The sequence below is a fragment of the Myotis yumanensis genome, unplaced genomic scaffold, assembly GCF_028538775.1.
Source record: "Myotis yumanensis isolate MYYU_CA2020_CCGP unplaced genomic scaffold, mMyoYum1.0.hap1 SCAF_2, whole genome shotgun sequence".
Classification (NCBI taxonomy): Eukaryota; Metazoa; Chordata; class Mammalia; order Chiroptera; family Vespertilionidae; genus Myotis; species Myotis yumanensis.
Genome location: NW_027223753.1, coordinates 17,454,592 through 17,475,620, shown reverse-complemented (window position 1 = coordinate 17,475,620; position 21,029 = coordinate 17,454,592). Strand labels below are relative to the sequence as shown.

Sequence of the window (21,029 nt, the reverse complement as noted above, 5' to 3'; positions counted from 1 at the left end):
CATTCCTATTAAAAAAAAAAAAGCCACTAGAAACAGCTTGGGTGGGCCCCACAGGTTGGTTGGGCGGGCTCTCTAGAATCACTAGGGTGGGGCAAACAGTGTGAGCCTGGTGGATGCAGACAGATATGGTGCCTGCCTGCCAGCTCTGGGGGCACAGGGGTCTCAGAAAAGGAGCAATGGCCTCTGCCAGCACTTTTGTGTGACAGAAAGCCACCCCACCCCAGCTTTTACCCTGATAACAAACGATTCAGTTCCTCCCCTCATGTCCCAGCTGCCTTTCAAGCTGCTTGCCTCCAGAGCTGGAACACAGAGCGAGTAAATCAGAGTAAGTCCATGTGTGGGCCCTTTAAGAGGAACTGCCCTGGGCTCCAGCAGCCTTCTGTCTCACTCAGCCATAATCCCTGCTGATTTTTACAGCCAGAAGTTATGGGGATTTCTCTTCCTGGCACTGGAACCCTGGGATCAGGGGCTGGTGTGAGGCGGGGATCCCTCACTCCTCAGAGGGACCTTTGCAGCCAAAATATCCCTCCTGATTATTACCCACCACACGTGTGGGACCAACCCATTCTGCGTCTCTGCCCCTCCTACCGGTCTCAATGTGGCTTCTTCTTTAAATCCCTAGTTGTAGGACTTCCATTCAGCTAGATTTCAGGTGTTCTGAATAGTGGTTATTGTGTAGTTTAGTTGTAATTTTGATGTGGTTGTAGGAGGAAGAGAGGACCGCATTTACCTACAGTCATCTTGCTGGGAAGTCTCCTATCTATTGTCTTTTTGCATCTACAATACCATACCTTTGGGAGGTCAAAGTTATCTTTTCCAGACCCCTCAGGACACAGCCATCACACCAGAGCACCAGAACATGAGGCCACAGAACCCCTCCTTGTTATCTTATTGTCTACACACCATCTTTGTGTTGTAATTGATAACTATCGTGTACCTACCAATGTAAAAGAAGTATGTGTCTCTTTGTTTTACTTTTTATCCAATTTCAGAGATTTCCCTGCTTTGCTTTCTCCCACATCTCTAATCTACCAACAATGGACTTCATGTACCCCCCCCACCCCCCCACCCCCAAGTCTCCTTTGATTCTAATGTATAAAATAAGCTGTGAGCCCCTGAGGCACCTGTTATTAATTAGTGACTTCTGCCAAAATATTCAGTTTAAATATAGAGAAATATGGTTTACCCAGAACATTGAAAATTAAACATTTAGAGCCTCTAGGGGCATTCTTAAAAATAATAATGAGCTGTAAAGCTGCCATTACCTGGAGCATTTTCTCAATTCATTGAGATTTTGCTTCCTGGCAATTGTCATCAGTTTGGCTCAAGTAAACTCTTCTACAAGACTTTTTCTCAAGCTGAACTTTCTTTTGTGGAGAGTCTCTAACTCTGATAAGAAACAATGATTAACCAAAATCTTCTAAATGATTGCTGGGTGACTCTACTCCTAAGTGGCAACTGAACAACCTAGTCCTTAGCAATATCACAAGTTACTTCTCCCTAGCCAAAACAATCACTATATCATGGATGTGTGAATCCAAAATTTCTAAAGTCAAGAACATATAGGTTTATAGCACTTTTTTAAAATCCTCACTTGATATTTTTCCATTGATTTTTAGTGAGAGTGGAAGGGATGGAGGAGAGGGAAAGAGAGAGAAATATCAACATGAAAGAGACACATCCATTGGCTGCCTCCCACATGTACCCTGACTCAGGCTGGGAATCCAACCCATGATCTTTCAGTCAATGGGCTGATGCTCTAACCACTGAGAAAAACTGGCTAGGGCAGGTTTACAGCACTTTTAGTGATGATTTTATCTTATTGTGAGACCATGTTTTTCTAGCAAAAATGTAACTAACTTTATAATGGAAATATAGGATTCACTTGATTATAGGAAGACGTAATCACTATAATCACTGCATTCTGCTAAGATAGCATTATATGACCAGCTGGTGTGGCTCAGTTGGTTGAGCATTCACCAGGAGATTGCCCATTCAATTCCCCGTCAGGGCACATGCCCTGTTGCTGGCTTGATTCCCAGAAGCGGGCATGCAGGAGCAGCTGATCAATGTTTCTCTCTCATGGATATTTCTATCTCTTGCTCACTCTTCCTTCATCTCTTTGAAATCAATCAATCAAATAAATAAATAAATAAAATCAATTACAGCATTATATAAGCTATAATTTTTCACATCAATTTCTTTCTTATCTAAGTCAAATGGGAATCAGGATATCACTAAAGGTATCAGCTGGCTAGCCAAACAAATAATTTATGAAAGAAAGCAGACATTCAAATTTACTGAGCATTTACTATGTGTTATTGGGCTATATTTTCTATATGTTATAATAAAAAGTATATTTGATCTTTGTTTCTGGTTCTTGGCACAAACCCTTGGGATTTCCTGAATGATAGGAGTGTCTTTGGTTATTAATAAAGAGCCCCTTTTGAGCACACCAAGTCTATGCTAATGAGGTGACTTGGGTGGGGCCTCTAGATAACCTTAGATTGGGTGGGACTGGTCACCACAGTGACCAAATGATTAGAAGGTTGGAACTTTCAGCCAGACCCAGGGACCTCTCATTTTGGCCTGTTTCACGTAAATGAGGTTTCCAAATTGTACAGTTCTGATTGGCCTAAATCATGCAGTTATGAATGGTTGGTATAGATGCAAATGAGGATATTATTTGCATAGTTCTGACTGAACTGGGCAGATCCCAGTCCCTTGGTAGAAATACTAAAACCAGGGTTTCCTGGCTGTGGTGGACTCAGACAGCATAAACAAGTGGAGGGTGGGGGAGGCATAGTGTACAGAGTTCAGTCAAGACATTTGCTCTCAATAAACTTACATTTTAAAGAAAAGAATAAATAATAGCGTATACCAGGTTGTTATAAGTACTATAAAGAAAAATAAATTCAGGTCAGGGCTAGAATAACAGGGGGTGGGGAGTGGGTACCAGTTTATATAGGGTGGTCAGAGAAGACTTCTGACCAGGTGACACTGAGCAAAGATCTTAGAGGAAGTAAAAGATCCAGCCATGTAAGTATCTGGGGGAGAAGTTTTCTAGCAGAAAGAGCATCAAGTACAAAGTCCCCAAGGCAAGAGCACTTGGTGTGATGGAGAAACAGAGAGGAAGCCAGTGTGACTAGAGAAAGAGAACAGAAGTGGCCAAAGAGACAGAGGGGAGCTAGATTGTATAGGGCAGTGGTCGGAAAACCACGGCTCCCGAGCCACATGTGGCTCTTTGGCCCCGTGGCATGGGCCACGAAGTTTCAATCGCACTGTACGTGCGCGCCCGCACGTGGTATTTTGTGGAAGAGCCACACTCAAGGGGCCAGTTTGCCGACCACTGGTATAGGGCCTTATAAGCTAGTGCAAGGACTTTGGATTTTAAATGAGAAGCCACTGGGTTTTGAGCAGAGTGTCATAATAACCAGAATTCAAACCCAAGACTAATTTCAAAGGCTATATTCTTTGTACCACGTTGTTATCAAAAGGCTAACGCTTAAAGGAAACAGAATGTAGTGACACAGGGCTGGCCTCCATATCCCAGTGTTCCACGTAGCCCCACCTTGCCTATCTGATACCTCCCTAACTTAATAGCTCTCTACTCTAGATAGGCTAATGTCCTTGCTCTCTAACTTGCTCCTTTCCCAACTTCCTCCCACCTTTGAGAATATTCCTGTGTGCTCACCAGAGTCCAGCAGAGTGACACTCAGTGGGTATATAAGTAATTACTGATTAACTGAGTTAGCCTTCCTTTTATATCATGACACTGTCTTTAAGGCAGAAGATATGAATGAACATGAGCTAGCAATGAGACCTGAACTCTAAACCAGACCTGACCAGGTATTAACTAGGTATGTGGCACCACTCAAGTCATTTCATGTGCTGGGTCTCTTTTCACCAACTGTACATGACATTCAGGTTGAACTACCATATATTGCGTACTTACTATTTGCCATTGTATTTTTTATTTGTGTGGGTGGATTTGTTTTTCTCATGAAATCTTTACAACTCTGTGAGGATTAAATGATCTCTAAGTACTCCCACCACTGCTCAATGCTAAAATTCAGTCATAACAAAGAAGCTCTAAAAAAAATAAAAAATTTTAAAAAGCTCTAGTCCCAGAATGATGCTGTATAACCAAGGAATTATTTTACAAGCCAGAATTTGGCTTAGAGAGGCTCTACCAGTGTACAAATGGGACTGGGCTGATGATATGCTGCTGGAGAGCAGGGACCATTTCTACTCATTTTTGTATTTTGTATAACCACACACTCGCACACACATCCCTCTAGATGACACATAAAGGTAGATCTTACAAAAGTTCAAGGAAACATCTCCTTTTATTGACTGTCTTTATAAAGTAGAGCACTCTCCTTAGAAACTATAGCGATGTGTCAAAACATCAAGTTATTAATCATCTATCAAAACTTATTATCCTAGAGAGCAATGGGAATTTTTATTTAAAAAATCCATTAAAAATCCATTGTTATTTCTGTATTCCCATCTGAGAACTTTTTTCATGTAGATTGTTTTTTACTTCTTTTGTTGAGCTTACCTGAGTTTGTGTGTGTGTGTGTTGGGGGAAGGCAGCAGAGTCAGGAAGTATGGGAGAGGGAGACATTATAGGATCATTTGCTAGCTAAGCACCAGAATTAATCCAAGCCTCCATCAACTCCTTCTAAATTCCTAAATATTAAGAGATCTTCCTAGCCCGGCTGGCGTGGCTCAGTGGTTGAGTGTCAACCTATGAATATATTTTAAAGATATCTTCCTAAAAGTTTTTATCAAGATAAATATCACATGATCTTACTCATTTGTGGAATATAATGAACAACATAAACTGATCAACAAAAATAGAACCAGAGTCATAGAAGCATCCAACAGACTGTCCAACCTATGAGGGAAGGTGGGGGATGGGGAGGTAAGAGATCAACCAAAGGACTTGTATGCATGCACATGAGCATAACCAATGGACACAGGGATGTGCTGGGGGTGGGGGCGGCCGGGGAGAAGTCAAGGGGGAAGACGGAGACTTATGTAATACTTTAAACAATAAAGAATTTAAATTTTTTTTAAAAGTTTTTATCAAGATTCAAGTATCAGATACCCCAAATTTCAAATTGTAAGGACCGTAGTTTACTGGAACCTAAAGAAGCAGACTATTTTGCATACTGCCCTCCATAACCACCACCATCAGGGATTTATTCAAAAATAGTGTCGCAATGACCCATTTATTTTACATCTAAGAATTGTGTCCCTTAATAAACCTAAAGCACAAAAATAGAATGTTTACATATACACTGCTTTTCACTTGAGTGTATTTAAAATGTCAAAAAGTGAAGTGATACTTTTTGAAAAGATTTTTATCAAAATGAACTGAATCTAAAAGGGTTTTCTGCTCAACCTGGTTAATAAAAAACTCTTTTCTAAGCACTCTAGTTCCATGTAAGCAATTTTGTTATTTATAAAACTAGGTTTCACCCAGCTGGTGTGGCTCAGTGGTTGAGTATAGACCTATGAACCAGGAGGTCACGGTTCGATTCCTGGTTAGGGTATATCCCCGGGTTGCAGGCTCTCGCTCCAGTGTGGGACATGCAGGAGGCAACCGATCAATGATTCTCTCTCATCACTGATGTTTCTATCTCTCTCCCTTCCTTTTATTGAAATAAATAAAAATATATATTTTTTAAAAACTAGGTTTCAATTTCTCCTATCGCTGACATTTTTTTGTGTGTGACTTTTCATTTTCTAAAGGATGCCCTAGCTAAAACTTTTAAAAGACTACAGAGCAAATCAATTTATTTGACATTACAGCTAACATCCACACTAGGAACTATTCTAAATTGAACACTCTTTATGTGTTTTTAGCTGATATCAGCTTTATCAAGCAGAATCGAATCTCCATCCAAATCAAATCAAAGTCTAGTCATATCAAAAGCATCATGGGGGGGGAGGGGGTCCTCTTCATTTGACAGACTCTAATGCTCTAATTTATACTTCAAACAAACAAACAAATACAATTCAACCAGAAACACATTACTTACAACACATGAGAAAATGCTAGCCTATGAGGTGCTTATGAAAATGATGTCATTTTGTGTCTTATTCTGAAAATTAGGGTTACATTGTTTTTATATAGCTTCAGTGAAAATGACCTGACTTTTAAAAATTAACTGTAAGCCCTGGCCAAATAGTTCAATTGGTTAGAGCATCGGCCCGACACACCAAGGTTGCAGGCTCCATCCCTGGTCAGGGCACATACAAGAAGCAACCAATGAATGCATAAATAAGTGTAACAACAAAGCAATATTTCTCGCTCTCTCCCCCTTCGTGTATCTCTCTCTCTCGCTCTCAAATCTATAAATATTTTTTAAATAAACCACTATATTACAATAGTAAAGCTCCAAACTAAACTGAAAATGAATACTAAATATCAAAGGTATAATCTTCCATTTACCATACCAGTGATAGTATATGTAATGGTTAAGAGCAAAGACTAAATTATGACTGCCTATGTGTTATTCCTGGTTCCACCACTTTCTAGCTTCGTGATCCTGAGCAAAAAAGTCCACTCCTCCGTGCCTCAGTTTCCTCACCTTAAAAATGAGAATAACAAGAGAACTTTCATGTGGTTGTTGTGAGAATGAAATAAGATAATATGAAGCTAAATTTAGAACAGTGTCTGGCATATAAAAGAACTCAATTAAAGATGGCTATTATTATCAAACTCAAGAATAAGAAAAATGTACTTGGCAATGATAAAATCAACTAGGGACATACTGAATGCCAATTATATATCCATTGCTGTGCCAGGAACTGTAGCTAACTGAAGAGAAACGTACAATGTACGGTCTCTCTATTCCCATAAAACTAACAGTGATCTTTCTAGTTGGAATGACAAGGTCAAAAAGCATAAATTAACTAAAGAATTCAGAATATAAGCAAGCGTGAAACTGAAAACAAATTGCCTGCAAATTCAAAGAAAAATAAAAGACAGCTAACATTTCCTAAACACTATGTTGCAGGTACTGTTTTAAATGCATGACATTTAATCCTCATAGCCTTATGAAGTAGATATTATTATTAACTCCATTTAATAAATGAGAAAATTGAGAAAAAGAGAGGTACAGTAATATATTACATACCTTATAAGAAGCAGATCTAGGATTCAAATACAGGTGGCCTGACTCCTGAGCCTGCTCATCTAACTAATAAACTATAGTTGGGCAGGGAACTAAACCAAAAATACTACCATTTACTGAATGGCTACTATGTGCCAGACACTATACTAAGCACTTTCAAACATCCCATTTTAACGATACTATTCATTTTTAAAATGGGATAACAGATAAAAAGGGGAAATAACCTGTTCAAGGTTAACAGTACACAGAGGAGCAGAGACTCAGTCACAGACCTACTGACCCTAAAGCTCATGCTTTCTGATTTCACTGTCAAAAGCAAAGGAAGGCTTAGTTAACAAGTGGCAGGAGTTAAGTACCACTAGCTATCCCATGTGTATAATTTGGATAGCTAGTGAGGTAGGAAAAGATATTAAAGAAAGAAGAACAGGATGAGCAAAAGCTAGTGTTTAGGTATGTTAAGAAGGAAAGCCTGACTACAGCAAAGGGTGTAGAGAAGTAGACAATACGGCTAATTTGGGTTAAGATGACAGAGAGGGTAAAAGCAAGGAGGAATGTTAAGATCTGATGCAGCAAAAATTCAGAGCCACTTAGGCGCTTGAGCAGGTGAGTGGTATGATGAAAACAGGATTTTAGATATACTGCAGATAGCATTATCAGGATGCGCTAGAATGGGAACAGAGACACGAGAGAATGCCGTTGGAATACAGATGCTGAGATCATGAAAACTTGAGAGGGTGGCAATAAAATAAAAAGCAAAGGGCAAATATGAAAATAACTTAGAAAGAAAAACCTACAGAGTTCCATGATAATCAGTTTTAAGAGTTCAACTGTTTTTTATTTTTTAGTAGACAAAATAATATCAATAAATTAGCAACATTAAAGAACAGAAATGCTGTTCTTTAACTTCTTCATAGATAACTTAGAGGCCATTATTATGTTTCCTATATTTGCCTCAGCAATACCTGCTCAGACCCGTCATTCTACAACAGGCAGAATCAAGTATTTTTCTTCTGCACCCCACACATACTAACAACAACCCTCTGTACCGAGCAGTCAACCTTAGCTGTACCTACAACAACCCACACAGTGGCCTCACAGTGACCTGTATTTCCGGGTTGTTATAATATTAATGCATGTAAAGAATGTTTCATACTGCCTGGCACACAGCATATACCTAAATGTTAGTTAGTGATGTTATTAATGGTTGATTCCAATGTCCCTTGGGCCCAATTCCCAATCAACAGTTAAACCTTATCAATTCCATCACCAAAGAGACCTCTCCTATCCTTTCCCTCCTTTTTACTGTCACAGCACCAGTGTCTCCCTTCCAATTCAATTTACACATTCCTAAAGAATTAAATCCAACTCCCCCTAATTCAGCACTTCAAGCCCTTCCTGTTTGGACCCCAACTTACCTTTCCAACCCTATTTTCCACTACTTTCTGAAGTCCATCACTCTAGCCAAACCAAATCACTTTACTTTTTTCTATGTACAACTCATGCTTTCCCACTACCATGACTTACTCATTTTATTCTTTCCTGGGATGCTCTACCGCTCTTTACTGTCAAAAGTTCAAATCCTTTCCATCACCTTTCCAGACCTAGCTCAAATGCCATAATACCTTCCTACACCATTCTCAACTGAAAATGATCTCTCTCCCCCCAGAATACCTACATAATGTTATTTATACCTCTTCTATAATAGTGATCCCTTTCAACTTTATATTTCAGTTATGTACTCCATAGAAACCCTTTTGAAAGGATCCATGCCAGTTCCTATAGTATTGAACACACAGCCTGATCCTGATACTCAAACGTAGAATGATTTCACAGACATTAAAATGAGATTTCGCCCCAACAGAAAACTTTCATCATTGAACCAGAATTTTCTGATCTAACCTGTATTACAGCTCCCTCACAAAGAGAAATTGCAACACAAAGTACTGTATTTCCTAGCCAGTGGTCATGTTAATTTTTTTTTTTAATGCCTGGATTAAACAGGCCACTTACTCTTCTTTCCATTTTCAAATCACCCAGTCTCAATCCCTTCCCATCGAAAACTCCCCACTTCTCAAATTGTACATTGTGTATTTAAATTTAAAAGCAAAGTGATAGACTGTTCTTTCATACAGAAAATAATTGTAATTCAGGACCAACTAGTTCTGCCTAATACAGTACAGCCAAGCTCCCAAAAACACAACAAACAACAAGGATGATGATCACCATTTTCCAAGTAAAGTTGCTGCTGCTGACCTCCGATTGATAAAGCTCTGAGCTGATCTCCAGGCACAAGAAATGGCCAGTATTTGACTCATTCAGATAGTCTCCCTCAGACCCTACTTGTGGGGACGGAGTTGTAAGACGAACAATGACATTCTGAAATCCACCACCGGCTCTACCGTGTCTTACTTATGTGACTGTGGCCAAGTCCCTGAGCTGCTCTATGTATCAGGTTTGTAAACAACTGCCTCACAGGCTTGAAATACAAATGTGTATGCAAACCTTTTGCTACAAAAGGCAGATGTCAACTGAAATGTTTTCGGTGAATTTTCTTCGTTAAAACAGAAGTCACCTTCCTCCTCAAATACAAGTCACTGTATCTGATGTCCAAATTCATTAAAGGAAGAACTGTTTTAAGTCACCCAAACACAAGCTCTCTCCACTTCCCTTAATTGAAAGCTGCTGATTTCCAAGGAGCCGGAACTGAGCAGAATGTAAACTTAAAGTCTAAATCAGTAAACAACAACCGATGCAAACTGGTCAAAGAGGAAAGAGAGTTGGGGGGCGCGGGGGCGGGGGCCGGGCCGGGGCGGGGCGGGGCGGAGGGAGGCGGATGACAGGAAATACTCGGCTGACCACTGCGCCCAGTCACCTCACTCCTGCATCTCCAGGTGACACACACACCCTCCCACCCTGGGGCTGTCAGCCTGCTGTTCTGGCCCCAACACCAGGAGGGCATAACTCTGAGACCCGAGCTTCCTTCCAGCTGGGGCTCGGGACCCTTGGGGAGTCCGGGCCTGACAAGGCTGGGGGATGACAGCTCGCCATCGCCAGACTGGAAAGCCCGACATGGTTTCAGGTGTGGCCTCGGCCGCAGCCGCAGCCCGGCTCCGCGTCCCAGCAGCCTCCCCCAGGCCTGTTCCTGGGGTGGCCCCCACCCCCCAGCTCGTCCCCCTGCTCACTGGCTTGGCTGATCCGCTGAATATTGCCGCTGCACGTCTGGATGATGCTGCTGAAGTCCCGAGGCGGGGGCCCCGAGGGCCCCGGGTTCCGGTACATGTCTAAGGGACCGTAGGACATGACGAGGAGCAGAGACCGACTCGCCCTGCACCGAGGTCCCACCGGAAGCAGCCAACAAACCCGACCGCAGGCTGACTGGGAAACCGGGAAGAGAAAGGGCGGGGAAGGGGCTGAGGCTGCGTGCGCACTTACCCCACCCCCACGCACTGCGCATGCGTCTGCCCCGCCCTGCCCCACAATGCGCCTGCGTGGCTGGGACTAGTGCCCTTGCAGCGGTTCTCAACCTGTGGGTCGAGACCCCTTTGGGGATCCAGCGACCCTTTCACAGGGGTCGCCTAAGACCATCTAAAACACATATATAATTACATATCGTTTTTGTGATTGATCACTATGCTTTAATTATGTTCAGTTTGTAACAATGAAAATACATCCTGCATAGCATATATTTACATTACGATTCATAACAGTAGCAAAATTACAGTTATGAAGTAGCAACGAAAATAATTTTATGGTTGGGGGTCACCACAACATGAGGAACTTAAAGGGTCCGGGCATTAGGAAGGTTGAGAACCAAGAGCCGGGACCTGGCCTGCCTGGCGGGGCGATGACGTCACATCGTTGGAGCTGGGATAGGAGGAGCTGGGGGTGCGGTGTTGTTTCTCAGCAAAGCACGGTGACAGCAGGCAAGAATTTTTTATTAGCATAAAATTGTGCCAGATGATCTCAGCTCTAACATCCTTTTCTGTTCTATTCTGAGAATTCAGGCCCAAATATGGGAGTATTAGTCAACGTTGAAAATCGGATCCTTAACCAAACTTCTGAAATTCCTCATTCTACTTCCATCCTCTATGGCTTTGTTAGTATTTGGAGTACTTTTATGGTTTACAAACCACTTTCATTTCTCCTTCCACCCCTCTTCTAATCAAAACTATAAAATAATATTTATTGAGTACATACTATGTGTGAATCATCACTGCAATTCAGTTGTTCATAAGCTCTTTCACAGAAAGGGACCATGTTCTAACTATATTTTTACCTTCAGAACAGATACTGTACAATTAATTTTTTAAATGTTGAAGTAAAGTAACTGAACAAAGTAAGCATCATTATTTTCCCTTTTACAATTGACAAAATTAAGACCACAGAGGTTAATTTGACTGTAAAACCCAAACACTAAGCTAACTCCATTGTCATCTCACTACTTTCCTAAAACGCATTCTCATATTCCCAAATTCATTCTTCATCTAAATCTCGTCTAAATAGCCTCTTCATCTGTATCCCAAACCAGGATTTCTTGGAGAACTAGACCCTCAAAATTTTAAAATCATTTCTTTAAGTAATTTGTAGTGTATGACTTCTTCCCATAGAAGATGGCATTCTATGGACTGAAGGGTCTCAGGTTTGATTCTGGTCAAGGGCACATGCCTGGGTTGTGGGCTCGATCCCCAGTGTGTGAGAGGCAGCCGATCAATGATTCTCTCTCATCATTAATGTTTCTCTCTCTCCCTCTCTGAATCACCGTTATACAGGGTGGGACAAAAGTAGGTTTACAGTTGTTTGTATGGAAAATAATACAATAATAAATAATAATAAACTTTAAAAAAAGAAGATGGCATTTTGTGAGCTATGGTAAATGGAAAGACATGGGTAGGATTTTGGCTAGGGAGCTCCAGATAGGGAGAAGTGAAGGGGAACTGGTAGTGTTTGTTTCCTGTGTTCACCCCACCCCACCCCAGCCTGCTTTACAATCTCTGGGGCATGGTAAAGAGAGGGAGCTGCTTGCTGGAGGGTACCCCAAATGGGTGAATGCATTCAGCCTTAGAGCTTTTGCAAGCTAGTCTATCTCTATTTTTTTTAAATATATTTGTATTGATTTCGGAGAGGAGGGGAGAGAGAGAGAGAGATAAAAACATCGATGATGAGAATCATTGATCGGCTGCCTCCTGCACGCTCCCTACTGGAGCTCAAGCTCGCCACCTGGGCATGTGTTCTTGACTGGAATCAAACCCGGAACTCTTCAGTCCACAGGCCGACGCTCTATCCACTAAGCCAAACCGGCTAGGGCTATCTGTATTTTTGTTGGAACATTTATAAGAGCATTTCTTTCTCTATAAAGAGACAAATAACATTTGGGGGCTCTCACTCTGGTTAAAGCCCTACCATTTTCTAGAATCCATGGTTTTATGTCATCTTATAGTAAACTGTACTTTTTTAAAACTATAAAGGAGTCTTTAGAATGTTTTCATTTACATTTTACTCTGTAAAGTGAAGTAATAAAGGTATTTTTCTCATAGCAATGGAAGACACTGTAGTTGCTGTTATTTTTTTCTTTCTCCATCTAAAAGTAAAAGTGGGCCCTAGCTGGTTTGGCTCAGTGGATAGAGCATCGGCCTACAGACTGAAGGGTCTTGGGTTCGATTCCGGTCAAGGGCACATGCCTCAGTTGCAGGCTCAATCCCCAGCCTGGGCCCCGGTTGGAGTGTTTGAAGTGCATGTGGGAAGCAGTCAGTCATTGTGTCTGTCTCTTTCACAGACACATCAATGTTTCTCACTGTGTGTCTCTCTCCCTCCCTTCCACTCTCTCTCAAATCAATGGAAAAATATCCCCAGGTGAGGATTAACAAAAAATAAAATAAAAAGTGGTTATTGCCCTGGCTGAGTAGCTCAGTTGGTTAGAGGATCGTCCCCATACACCGAGGTTGTAAGTTTGACCCTGAGTCAGGGCACATACAAGAAGCAACCAATGAATGCATAAGTAAGTGGAACACCAAAGCAATGTTTCTCTCTCTGCCTCCCTTCCTCTCTTTCTCTTTAAAATCAAATTTTGAAAAAGAAAAGAAAGGATAGCACAGGTCACAGATGGATAGCCACTTTTTATTTGACTTGATTTTTAGAGAGAATAGAAGAGAAAGTTGCTTCTTTCATCTGCAACCTTTTCTTCTCAGTGTGATTGATGCTCTAACCAACTGAGCTCCCTGGCCAGAGCCTTGTGTATTCTTTCATAGCAATACATTTTTACCTTGCAAATACTAGATGTCAAGTGAACATATACCGAATTTATGTATGAATAATAAAAAATAATCACAGTTTCTTAAATGCTTACTCAGGCGATGTGAACAAATTTTACAAACATTTATCAGTAATCCCCAAGATAAAGCCCATGAGATAAAGACCACGTGTGGTCTGACAAAGTTAGGTTTATTGACTTAATGCTATAAGGGAGACTGCACACCAGAGGAATCTCGGAGCATCACATCAAGCACAGGAAGAGATAGTTATTCTAGGATTGGGGGGGGCGGGGGCGGGGATGGAGTGTAGGTAAAATTTAAAAGAATTGTTTCAGTATAGCTTCAAAGCACACCAGGCTATTTGTAAAGATATTCTCATCAGGCCTGAGCTGATAAGAGGACTCAGAGATCTGTTTCCTTGGAAACTACAAGGTGAAGATAAATATGGAATGTTGTATCTGGAAACCCTTTATCTGAAGCTTTGCACCCGGGTTGGAAATTGAGGCTGCTTCTCTGTGTCAAAATAACTCAGATCCTCCAAACAAGAATGTTCCATTCTGCCTGATATTTCAATTTGCAAGTTCTCTCGAACTCTGTGATTTTAAAGGATAAGTTTCTCAGCATTATGTCCTTTTGTTAATTGATAAAAACAGTTTTCATGGTTGGCACCCATCAAGATGAGATTAGCTCCTTGGTTACAGATAAGGAAACTGGTTCTCTCTAGAGGTTCTAGGTACGTGCCCAATGTCATACAGCTATTATGTCGCAGAGCTGATTCATACATATTCTATGGCTCTGCAATTCTACACCTAACTATAAAGTCAACGCATATGTGTTTCAAAAACCAAGTATAGGAATGTACAGAATAGAAATTTTTAGGATTAAGCAGTACTTTTCTGTATTAACTGTTGTGATAATTGACATACAATAGAATGCACAGATATTAAGTGTTCAGAGAATTTTGACACTTGTATATACCCATGTTACCGCCACCCAAACCAAGATATAGAAAATTTTCATCACCCCAGAAAGTTTTTTTGAGCTACACTCCTTTCTAATCAATTCCACTTACCCCCAGAAATCACTTTTTTATTTTTATCTTACACATTAGTTTTGCCTGTTCTTGGACTTCATAGTGAATGTACTCTTCAGAGTTTGGCTTGTTTCAATTTACATGTTTTTGAGATTTATCTATAATGTTGCATTTATCAGTAGCTGTATGACATTTAATCCTCCAGGATATGTGCATGTATGTATTTATTTTAGAGAGAGAAGAAGGTAGAAGAAAAAGAGAGAGATTGGTTGGTTGCCTCCTGCACGTGCCCCAACTGGGGATCAAATGGCAACCTGGGTATGTGCCCTGACCGGGAATGGAACCCACGACCCTTTGGTACATGAGATGATACTCCAGCCAATTGAACCACACTGGTCAGGGGTTTGGTCTTCTTTTTTTTTTTTTTTTTAATTTTTTTTTTTTTTTTTTTACAGAGAGGAAGGGAGAGGGATAGTTAGAAACATCGATGAGAGAGAAACATTGATCAGCTGCCTCCTGCACACCCCCTACTGGGGATGTGCCCGCATCCAAGGTACATGCCCTTGACCGGAATCGAACCTGGGACCTTTCAGTCCATAGGCCGACGCTCTATCCACTGAGCCAAACCAGTTACGACGGTTTGGTCTTTTTTATTGCTAAATAAATGTGTAAGGCTGAATAAATGTATAAATTAAGATGATTTACACAATAAAGGTGGTCATAAACATAGCCTACAGTCTTAGTCTGTTTGGGCTGCTATAACAAAAATCACAGACTGAGTAGCTTATAAACAACAGAAATTTCTTCCAGTTCTGGAGGCTGGGAAGTCCAGGATCAAGATGCTAGCATGGTTGCTTTACAATAAGGGCCCTCTTTCCAGTTCACAGCCAGCTCCTCCTGGCTGTGGCCTCAAGTAATAGAGCTTCAAAGGAATCTCTCTCTGGAGCCTCCTTCATAAAGGCACTAATTCCGTTCATGAAGGCAGAGCCTAAGCACCCCCACCTCCTAATACCAGCATGTTTGGGTTAGGATTTTGACATATGAATTTTGGGGAAAACACAAACATTCAGACCATAGCACCTACAAAATAAGACTATCTTAAACTTAGAGAAAATAAGTTGTCATGGAGTCTATAAAATAGAATGACTAGGATGTTAAGTGATAATACCTGAAAGGTACCTGTTATTCAACTAACACCAAGGTTTCAAACTAACATTCTTCTTTAAGATGGTATCTCAAATACCTTTCACTCATACCTTAAGTTCCTCCTATATTTTGAATAATAATGATAAAATATAAAGTCAAGGAACAATGGAGTTGTGCAATATCCCACTTAGATGGAAGCCACATGAGGTCAGTAACTTTGTGGATGTTCTTCACTGCTGTATACTCACTGCCTAGCACAGTGCTTATAACAAAGCAAGCACTTAAACTGGATAAATAAAGTCACAAAAGAAAGAGAATGAGCTATTCTCTGATGGACATGAAACTCTCTATTAGCATAGTTAGGCTTTTAAATTTGTTTTAAAATATATTTTTTAGAGAGAGAGGGAAAGGGAGAGTAAGAGAGAAACATCGATGAGATGCTGCCCCCTGCAACCCAAACATGTGCCCTGACCAGAAATTGAACCAGCAACCCCTCAGTGTGTGGGATGATGCTCAACCAACTGAGCCACACTGGACAGGGCAGACTTCAAATTTTTTAGGTTGACAAGCAAGACAAACTGTTTTCTTTTTTTTTACATATGGGTGTGTGTGTGTGTGTGTTAATCCTCACCTGAGGACATTTTTCCACTGATTTTTAGGGAAAGATAGAAACATCAATGTGAAAGCAGCACATTGATTGGTTGCCTCCTGCACAAGCCCTGACCAGGGCCCAGGCTAGGGAGGAGCCTGCAACCAAGGTGTGTGCCCTTGACTAGAATCAAACCCGGGACCCTTTGGTCCACAAGTGGATGCTCTATCTGCTGAGCCAAACTAGCTAGGGCTATATATGGTTTTTCATTGGTTTTTAGAGAGAGGGGAGGGAGAGGAATAGATAGAATCATCGATGAGAGAGGAACATCATGGAGATGGGCTACCTACTGGGGATCAAGCCCACAACCACCAGGGCATGGTGCTCTGACTGGTAATTGAAAGGGAATCAAATGGCAACCATTTGGTTCCTAGGTCCTCAACTGCTGTGCCACAGCCACCAGTCAAAACTGACTGTTTTCTAAGTTGAAGAGAATAATAGGATTTACTGGTGAACCAGCAAAAAATAAATGAGAAAAAAACCACACCAATGATTATACTTGACTCAGTATGAATTTTTATTAACGCACATTTGTCAAAGTCTGTACAAACCAAAACATTCCTGTTTTAAAATGTCCATTATCACAAACATACAAATAAACAAAAGGTGTTACCAAAAGTTAGCTACTCAATTTCATGGTAAAACAGTGTCATGATTTTTAAAAACCAAAATTGCAAGACTGAGGTTTCTTCCTTCCCTTTTTAGAACTTGTAGAAAGTTAGAAAATGCGTGAATTTGCTTTATATAAGTGCCAAGATCTTAAAAAAAGATTTAGTATAAAATATGCTTTTATATTGTCACTTCATGTAACAGAATTTCTCAAGTCTTTAAAATTAAACAAAAACCATGACTGTAACTTTTTTTTTTTACAATCTTTTCCCCACAGTCAACATATGTGCATTTGAAAAATATTATCTGACAGTCTGTCTTTACCTAAAAGTTTCTCATTCAAAAAGTTATAAAACTATTTAGCACTGCCTTTTCCCTTGCTTGGAAGGAAACATTACCACCCTTCCTAGAGTGACATAGAAACAGCATGGCCTATTGTTTCTCTTATCAGAAGGAAGCCTCCCATTCCCACATCTGCCCCTTATATGCCTGGGTCCACTTGTGAGAATGCTATCACACTGGTAAGTGTTCGCTTCTAGGAAATGCCTAGTAAGTTAAACTTCCTGCTACAATATTGGTAGCCTGAGGTACAAATGTCCTCTGCCCTCATGATTTCCTCTAACTCAAGTACCCCCCTGCGTTAATGATTCCAAGATAGTTGGTTTTACTGTATCATGGCACACTACATGTCTCTAATTTCTTTCACAAACATCATATAGAGGACCTGAGAGTAAGGCTAGAAATGCAAACTTATCCCCTCTCCTAGAAAAGTAAAACCATGTGCCTGCTTATTGGGTCAAGAAGAGAGAATAGGACATGAAGAATCCTGGCTAAGACCAAGCTGCTTCTGAGAACAGCACCTGTTTTCAATGCATTTATGTTAAAAACAGGGAGTATACAGGCTGGAGAAGGTGAGGAGGGGAGAAGTTACAGTGATATCATTTCTTTCAACCAGACTCAGAGTTCATACTTGAGCAGCTGTACTGACCCCCCAAAAGCTCTGTAGTTTAAATATCATCCCATTTTGAATCTGCTCATCTAAAAAAAATCTTCTCTGACAATGGCTAAGTATGACAACTGATCTAAGCAAGTAAGGGTTTTTGGTTTTTTGTTAAAAGAAGTGGCAGTGTGAAAATTTAAAAGTCACGTAAAAACAATCAGGAAAGGGGTGGGGGAGGGAAGTGTCCAGTACAACCTGGACAACCTTTCTTTCTGCCCTTACTTACAAAGACAGACCATTCAAATCTCTGCTACCACCCTAAGTATCTTCTTAAATGCTCTTCCAAGAAATCCTCCAAAAGGCACTTAACTCCATACTTATGCACTGAATTGTTTCACCTTAACAATCAGTTTTTAAGACTCCAAGATAACAAGAAAGAAAAGATTTAATTCTTTTACTAAAAGCTAGAGTAGGACTTTTTAAAAAAAGAGGCATCACTTTTACAAGAAGAACAAGCTAGGCTACCATTATTCCTTTGCCAAGAAAATTTCTTATTTTTTTTTTAAATAAATAAAATTCTGGCTATACATAGTACAAAGTTCATACGTAATATACCTGGAAATAAACCCAAGGGTATACCCTGAAGCAAAAGGTTTATTGGAGAGAGAAAGCTTCGTCCATTATACCAAGTCTTAAGGTGGCAGTTTTCAAAGTTCAGAGGGTGGCAGTGATATGAAATTAATGCCAAACTATTTGTTCATGGGTATGGCAGGATTCAACAATGGACAAAAAAATCATTCTGCACATAACACTGAGCAGGAACCACCATAAAAAAGAAGAAGAAGAAAAACGCAGTACAGAGAGAGACAGAGCTAGTAGTACTGTGAGAAGGTGGGGGAAAGGGAGGAGAGAGGATTGGGAGTGTGAGAGTGAGAGTGAGAGAAAAAGAGCCTGAAACTCCAAACATTCAAGCATGCAGTCATAACACAGTGAAAAACAGGTGTTTCCATTCAGCCCACTGCAATCACACAAAGGCTAACTGTAATAAAATAGAGATTTCTTAAGAAAACTTGCAGTTCCCAAGTCGCCAACCCTAACCCAGGAATCCATTTGCTGTTGCTGGCGAACCTCCTTGTGGTCTCTCACGGAGAGGTTATAGCTCCTGACTTCTCCAACTTCTTGCTCTTGGACAAGGCAGCTGCTTGCTTCAGAAGCTCTCTGTTTTTGGCCTTAAACAAACAAACAAAAAAACAGTGTAAGAAGGATATTTTAACAGGATAGGATACACTTTTCATGCAGATGCAGGCAGATATAGGTGGTCAGAAAGAGAGGAACATATTTTATTATTTTTTAAATATTTTATTGACTTCAGAGAGGAAGGAAGAGGGAGAGAGAGAGATAGAAACATCAATGATGAGAGAGAATCATGGATCGGCTGCCTCCTGCAAGTCCCCCACCGGGGATTGAGCCCACAACCCAGGCATGTGCCCTTGACCGGAATCGAACCCGGGACCTTTCAGTTCGCAGGCCGACGCTCTATCCAGTGAGCCAAACCGGCTAGGGTAAGAGATGAACATATTTTAGAGAAAACAACAGCAAGCTCTAGAGCTATATTTGGGGGAAAGAAGATATTTGCTGGAGGTTAATCAATATACTTCAATCTCCTGGGATCCACCATTACAAAAGGATGTTTTATGCAACACAAACAAACCATGGAGTGCCCTAATGTGCTGGATAAACAGAATTTATAATTCAGAAATTTGGAATCACATCTATTTTGTCCCAAATTCAAAGAAAATATTTATTAATTCCTCTGTTTTTGAGGGGGAAAGATCAGAACACATCTAAGAATGAAACAATAGAAGACATGTATAAGGTGGATTAGACTTGTCAATACTTGGAAAAAAATAAATCTAAGAGATGATCACTTAAAATGTAATCAATTAAACACACGAGTTACTACATAAAATGAGCAGTCATCACCTGCAATTGTTCTGTGACTTCTTTGTGGGTTTTCTCCATTTGGTTCATTTTGGCTCTCATCTGAGATTCTTGGTATTGAAAATCAGCCTTCAACTCTGTGATCTGAGGGAAAAGGCAAAGTAACCAGAATAAATTTCTGTGCAATAAAAAATGTTTCATTACCAGAGAACTAAATAGTGCCCCAAATTAATAAAGTCCAGGGCTTTCCTGAAGATCCATACTAAATCAAAGCCAGAGAATTCCATATCCTATTTTTCTAAACATTTCCTGAAAATGACACAAAATCCTGTAGTAGCATTTCTGACACTGAACCACTAGCAGGTTTGAAAAATTTCATGTATTCCTCCAAAAAAATTAGTGATTATAATACACTTTGACTGACGCTTTTTCTTAAAATATGTTTTCACTGATTTTAGAGAGGGAGGGAGGGAGAGGGATAGATAGAAACTTCGAGAGAAAGACATAGACTGGCTGCCTCCTGCATCCCCCCCTACTGGGGATCAAGTCCGCAACCCGAGCATGTGCCAGGACCATGAATGGGGTGAACTCTTGGTTCTTGGGTCCATGCTCAACCACCGAACCACACTGGCCAGGCTGACCGATGATTTGAGAATATCCATGAGAATAATAGCTGCTTCCGTGTACTGAATTTTTACCCTGCTCCAACAAAACTGATGAATTACTTCATTCAATACTATGATAACCCTGTGGGGAGTAATACTCTTCTTCCCATTTTATAGATGGGAAAACTAAGGCTTAGAAAGGGCTAGGTAACATAGCCAAGATCATATAGGCTAGCAAGTAACAGAGCTAAAATTCAAACCCCAGGCCTTCTTCTGTTGACTATGCCATTCAAGAAGCACAGAGAAAAGCTACTTAAATCAGATAAATCAGGTGTAAGATGCGTTTTGAGGTTAAGCAGCAATTGGAACATGAGGAAAGGAGAAGGGTACCTAAGCAAAGGGTACAGCAAGGGCATAGGCAGAGAGAGTGAGATAACTGAGAGCTTGTTCTAATGACTGATGTGCATGGGGAATGACAGGAGATGAGGCTAGAGATAGGGAGGCAGGACATGAAAGAGCCTGCATTCCAAGCCAAAGAGTGTGACCTTGATCCTGAAAGTTTTAGGGAACAAGCTACTATTTGTTTTTTGCTCCTTTTAAACCCTAACTTTGCAAAGCAGTAGAAACAAGTGTTCATTTTGTCTCTATTTTGCAAAAATCCTTTTATGTGCCATTCTGATCTAGTCCATGAAGAAAATATACTTGAG

General features: G+C 40.6%; 2 protein-coding genes across 2 annotated transcripts in view; both read right to left on the bottom strand.

The window, feature by feature from the left end:
• STX12 (syntaxin 12) overlaps positions 1 to 10,563 on the bottom strand; it is a 35,800-nt gene extending 25,237 nt beyond the window's left edge. The window contains exon 1 of the mRNA XM_070404494.1: positions 10,334 to 10,563. Coding sequence (XP_070260595.1) covers positions 10,334 to 10,451 — 118 coding nt within the window. The 5' untranslated portion in view covers positions 10,452 to 10,563. The remainder of the gene's footprint in view (positions 1 to 10,333) is intronic.
• A 6,157-nt stretch (positions 10,564 to 16,720) lies between these two features.
• Positions 16,721 to 21,029, bottom strand: part of FAM76A (family with sequence similarity 76 member A) — a 31,872-nt gene continuing 27,563 nt past the window's right edge. Inside the window, exons 8-9 of the mRNA XM_070404493.1 lie at positions 19,760 to 19,861; positions 16,721 to 19,005 (exon numbers count right to left, since the gene is read on the bottom strand). Of these exons, the coding sequence (XP_070260594.1) occupies positions 18,919 to 19,005; positions 19,760 to 19,861 (189 nt within the window). The 3' untranslated portion in view covers positions 16,721 to 18,918. The remainder of the gene's footprint in view (positions 19,006 to 19,759; positions 19,862 to 21,029) is intronic.